This window comes from Atta cephalotes, assembly GCF_000143395.1.
Source record: "Atta cephalotes unplaced genomic scaffold scaffold00039, whole genome shotgun sequence".
NCBI classification, from domain to species: domain Eukaryota; kingdom Metazoa; phylum Arthropoda; class Insecta; order Hymenoptera; family Formicidae; genus Atta; species Atta cephalotes.
Genome location: NW_012130103.1, coordinates 2420300 through 2425317, shown reverse-complemented (window position 1 = coordinate 2425317; position 5018 = coordinate 2420300). Strand labels below are relative to the sequence as shown.

General features: G+C 29.1%; 2 protein-coding genes across 2 annotated transcripts in view; one reads left to right on the top strand and one right to left on the bottom strand.

Annotated features, from left to right (window-relative positions):
- The first annotated feature begins 217 nt into the window (after positions 1 to 217).
- Positions 218 to 1915, top strand: LOC105622041 (GDP-fucose transporter 1). Its single transcript, XM_012203476.1, has 4 exons — positions 218 to 282; positions 493 to 697; positions 1114 to 1252; positions 1326 to 1915. Exons 1-4 carry the CDS (start codon positions 218 to 220, stop codon positions 1913 to 1915), a joined length of 999 nt encoding a protein of 332 aa, XP_012058866.1.
- Positions 1916 to 2412: 497 nt separating this feature from the next.
- Positions 2413 to 5018, bottom strand: part of LOC105622038 (gamma-glutamyltransferase 7-like) — a 3334-nt gene continuing 728 nt past the window's right edge. The window contains exons 2-9 of the mRNA XM_012203472.1: positions 4754 to 4911; positions 4518 to 4678; positions 4378 to 4457; positions 4030 to 4302; positions 3626 to 3916; positions 3012 to 3081; positions 2702 to 2935; positions 2413 to 2623 (exon numbers count right to left, since the gene is read on the bottom strand). Of these exons, the coding sequence (XP_012058862.1) occupies positions 2413 to 2623; positions 2702 to 2935; positions 3012 to 3081; positions 3626 to 3916; positions 4030 to 4302; positions 4378 to 4457; positions 4518 to 4678; positions 4754 to 4911 (1478 nt within the window). The remainder of the gene's footprint in view (positions 2624 to 2701; positions 2936 to 3011; positions 3082 to 3625; positions 3917 to 4029; positions 4303 to 4377; positions 4458 to 4517; positions 4679 to 4753; positions 4912 to 5018) is intronic.

Here is a 5018-nt window from a genome sequence, read left to right as displayed (position 1 = left end):
TTTTAGTAAATTATATCAAATTGCAGTCTCAAAACTATTTATTTGCCATCTGGTTGAAACATTGTGATTTTGTAGAATTAGTTCGTAAACAGCAATATGCAAAAGAGAGTAATTTGACATATCTGATTAATGCAGACTGTCAATTTTACAATAGCCATAATAGTTTGACTCAGCATTTACTGAGATTGATTATCCTAAAAATTATATAAACTCCAAGATGCAATTAGAAAAGGGACTGGCATCGAAGTATACATACATTACATATGTGATTGCAGCCTATTGGTAAGTCTCAAAGTGATATAAAGTTACTCATATATTGTTTTATTAATTATTAAATATATTTATACAAGTTAAACTTCTCTCAAGATACAAAGAATATAATAACTAATTATCTTTAATGTAATTATCTTTAAAATTATCTTTAAAATTAAATTATAAACAATTTCTTAGTTAAAGGTATTTCTTTAAATGTATTTTCTAATTAATTTTCAGGATAGTATCAATTTTGACTGTATTCGTGAATAAAGCACTCCTGTCCAGTGATGCTGTGAATTTGAATGCTCCTTTATTTGTAACTTGGTTTCAATGTATAGTGAGTGTAGCTATCTGTATTACTTTACGCATAATATCGCAATGGTTTCCAGACTGCATTGAAATCGCAAATGATAGTCCATTTAAAAAGGATACTTTGAGAAAGGTATACAACTTGTTTTAAGAATATTATACGATAGTAATGTTAAGCCTGAGACACAATTGAAAAGTATTATATATACCATTTTTCATACATGGTTTCTGATAGCTTGAGATCTGTTATTCCCTATTCCTATTTCCTGTGCTTTTCAATTACATCTTGAGCTTATTTTCATTACAAATAACTAGAAATGGATTATTTAATTTTGAGAGAAATCTTTGTGTAAAGATTTTTTTTACACTTTAAATTGAGAAACATTTAATAAATTCAATAAAAAACGTATATTGTGAATTAAAATATTTGAAAGATTGTAGTTTTAAATATTATAATTTCTTTCTGATATAGTTTTTACATTTATATGAGATTATATAAAATGTTTATATATATATGTTTATATATATATATATTTAAAATTTTTATAGGTATTGCCATTATCAATTCTGTTTACTGCAATGATAGCAACTAATAACTTGTGCTTAAAATATGTTGGTGTTGCATTTTACTACGTGGGTCGTTCGCTAACGACGGTATTTAATGTCGTATTTACTTATATTTTACTCGGTGAGAATTCTACACATACCGGCTAAACTAAAAAATATAAATTAATGGAAGAACTAATTAGCAAAAGTTGCAGGACAAACAACATCTTTCAAATGTATAGCATGCTGCGCAGTAATTATTGTTGGGTTCTGGTTAGGGGTGGATCAAGAGCATGTAGCAGGTTCTCTATCTATTCTCGGAACACTTTTCGGCGTGCTTGGATCATTGTCGTTATCCTTGTATTCTATCCGTATGAAACAGACGCTTCCGATCGTAAATCAAGACATCTGGTTACTTTCATATTATAACAATGTGTATAGCATTATTATCTTCATCCCGTTAATGATAATTAGCGGGGAACATACCACTGTATATAATTATGAGAAGCTTGGACATCCTCTTTTCTGGGGTGCCATGACAATCGGTGGTGTATTCGGCTTTGCCATTGGATATTTCACTGCCCTTCAGATAAAAGTCACATCTCCTTTAACACATAATGTTAGCGGTACCGCAAAAGCATGCGCTCAAACAGTTTTAGCGACTTATTGGTTTAATGAAAAGAAATCGTTTCTCTGGTGGATAAGCAATATCGTTGTCCTTACTGCCAGTGCATTTTATGCGAGGATTAGGCAATTAGAGTTGAATAAAGAGTACAGAATCGAGACACGACAATTTAAAGTGTAACAACGGTAATAAGATATAACAATTTTATTCAAATTTTTATATTTGAAGTGTTATTGTATGTGTATATATAGTTTTTTTTATAATATTTTAAGAAAATGTAGAGCAATGTATGAAAAAGAGTTATTCTTTACATATACATGCAAATTGACGCAAAAGTTCATTCAACGATTTTGCAATATATGTATATGTATATATGTATGTATGTATAAATATCTCTGCGTGTACATATCAATGTATGTAAAAGTATTATAATATCAAAGATTTTTAATATTAATATTTAATATTATTTTTAATATGATATTTACAGTTCAACAAGTTTTCTACAGTATAAAAAAACTTTCATTGAGCGTTCACAAACATTCATAAATATATATATATATATATATATATATATATATCTGACATTATTTCCTAATATCACAGCATTATATATCTCTAAAATTCTTGGAGATTGTCGAGTTCCTTTTGTTTAATGCTTGTAATAAAACGTATTTGACTTAAAATCGTGATGCAATTCCATTTCCACGACTATCCGAATGGCTCGATAGCGAATCTTTTCTTTTAACAATTGCATTCACACTTCTTATCGATGAGATATCGTCATGAGATAATGACGATATTATGGAATCTAACTGAGCTTGCAATGCAACCTCCATCGAATGTCTTTGATTATTTTCAATCACCATACCGTCAGCTGCAAAATAGTACCTATAAAAATGAATGAATTGATATTGTCAATATATTCTGTATTTTATCTATTTATTTAAGATTAAATTTGTTATGTACCTGGGATATTCTATCGCAGCAGAAACATTTAACGCACGTACGATAAGATTGTAGAGAATTTGGCCGTTAAGAAAAACATCGTTTGAACCCAACACTCCACGTAATCCGCATAACTTTTCATTATGATGAAAAATAATAGGGATAAACATGGACAAGTCATCGTTATCAATATTGTCTAAGAAAAAGGGAAATCCATCCATTTTGTTTCCATGACCGAAAGGTGAACTTAGACCACTATATCATTTATATTATGTTAATGTAATGACATTATCTAATAGATGTGTAAGTATAATTGATTCTTGTTACTAACGTTAAAATGCTAACATAAGTGTCTTGCCAATCCATTGCCATAACTCCGGTATATGTTTCTCTTTTTTCTTCTAAAATTATGATTATGAAATCAATAGAAAATTATGTACAGATCTGATAAAAGTTAACAACAGGATTATGTGGATTTACACGTAAAATATAATAATCAACGTCTATATGTAGGCAATGTAAATACTATGCTAAATACTATGCTGCTATTATGTTTCATGTGATCTGTAAATCCATATCCTTTGTCATTGCATTGTACTGCATTAAAATTTCTATCGCTTTCATATATTTTTTATTTATCAATATTAAAATCAAATCAAATATACTAACTTCATTATCAAAATATATTAACTTAAAAATTTAATTATTTTTTTAAAACTTAATTTCTTTTTTCTATATTATAGTATCAATTTATAATAATGTAATAGTATTCAATTGTAAAAATGTAGTATTCAATTTATAATAATTTACATATTTTATACTGCTTATTTACTTGAAAAAATTGTAAATTTAACAATATATATAAATATATATAAATATTCCATGTAAACATAAGCTTGAAATATACAGCATAACTCGTTTTAAGAAAAATGGTATGTGTCTTACCATATTGCAAAGATTGAGAAGATTGCAAAGATACGCTCATCAACGTTTGAGCAACGAGAGCTTGAGATTCTATAGTAGACGCATTTTCTGCCAAAATTGAAAGATTTTCCAGTGCTTTGATCACCTCTTGCATAAAAGATGCGTGAACAGGATAATAAATTGTATGACGATGCAATGTCGAGCTTTTTGCCATCGTTACAGTGGGTTCATAATCTGCCAACTGTTGCAGCAGTTTGTCATTAAGAGTTGTATTTTGTAGAATTTCATAATTTTCAGTACTGTTGTATAATGCTAGAAAAAAATGCTAAATATTAATAATTTAATCATATAGTTCGACAAAACAAGACTGTATAGAAGTTTATCAACAACTAACAAAATTGCAAACACAACAAAACAGATTATACCTTGTGCACCATAATGTGCTACAATGTCCAACATCTTTGTAAGTTCCTGCAATTGCAATCTATCACCTGGATTTAAAGGGCCAGTGGAAAATATTTCATAATCTGTTTTCGACACTTCATCTGCAAGATCCTTAGATATAACAAATCCTTCTCGAGCTAGCTCGATGATAGGTTCTATGACATTGCGCCATGGCAAATTGCCATATGCTCTTTGAGCAAACTCTAATCCTTTTAATACAGCTGGTAAACGTATTCCAACTTCAGCAAAGAAACCTATTGCATTAAGTAATATATGACTTTCTTATTATTTTATATACATATTAAATCAATGAATAAAATTATATTTACCTGTAGTTGTATTACTGGCAAAATCAATGACAATTGGATGAGTGTAATTCTTGTAATTATATATCATTATATATCCACCTCTAGAAACAAAATTAAGATTAAAAAGAAGGATAATCAAAATTAGTTAGTTAATGTCTTACCCGCCAAAACCAGTTTTATGAGGCGCTACTACAGCCATGCAAATAGTAGCTGCTACTGCAGCATCAACTGCATTGCCTAATCTTGTTAATATCTTTGTACCAATTTGAGAACAATTGGAATAATCTGTGGCGACTGCTCCATGAATGCTATGAAGACTACTCTAAAACAAGACAAGAGTTCAAATATTAAAATATTTTACTACTGCTTATTATCTTTTTTTATTTTTAATATTCACCTGTGGTATACTTTTTGTATATAGAATTTGTAACATCAGCATAGTAGTAATGGCAAAAGTCAATGCGATAAAGCAGACAACAATTACTTTCAACCCATTGCCGCAGAGTCTATATTTATAACTTCTCTCCTTTGTCAAAGGACATTCTTCTGTAAGACCTACAAATACACATTAAATTAGTATTCTTCACACACACACACACACACACACACACACACACACACACACATATGAGAAGTTCAAAATGTTATTACTAAAAATTATT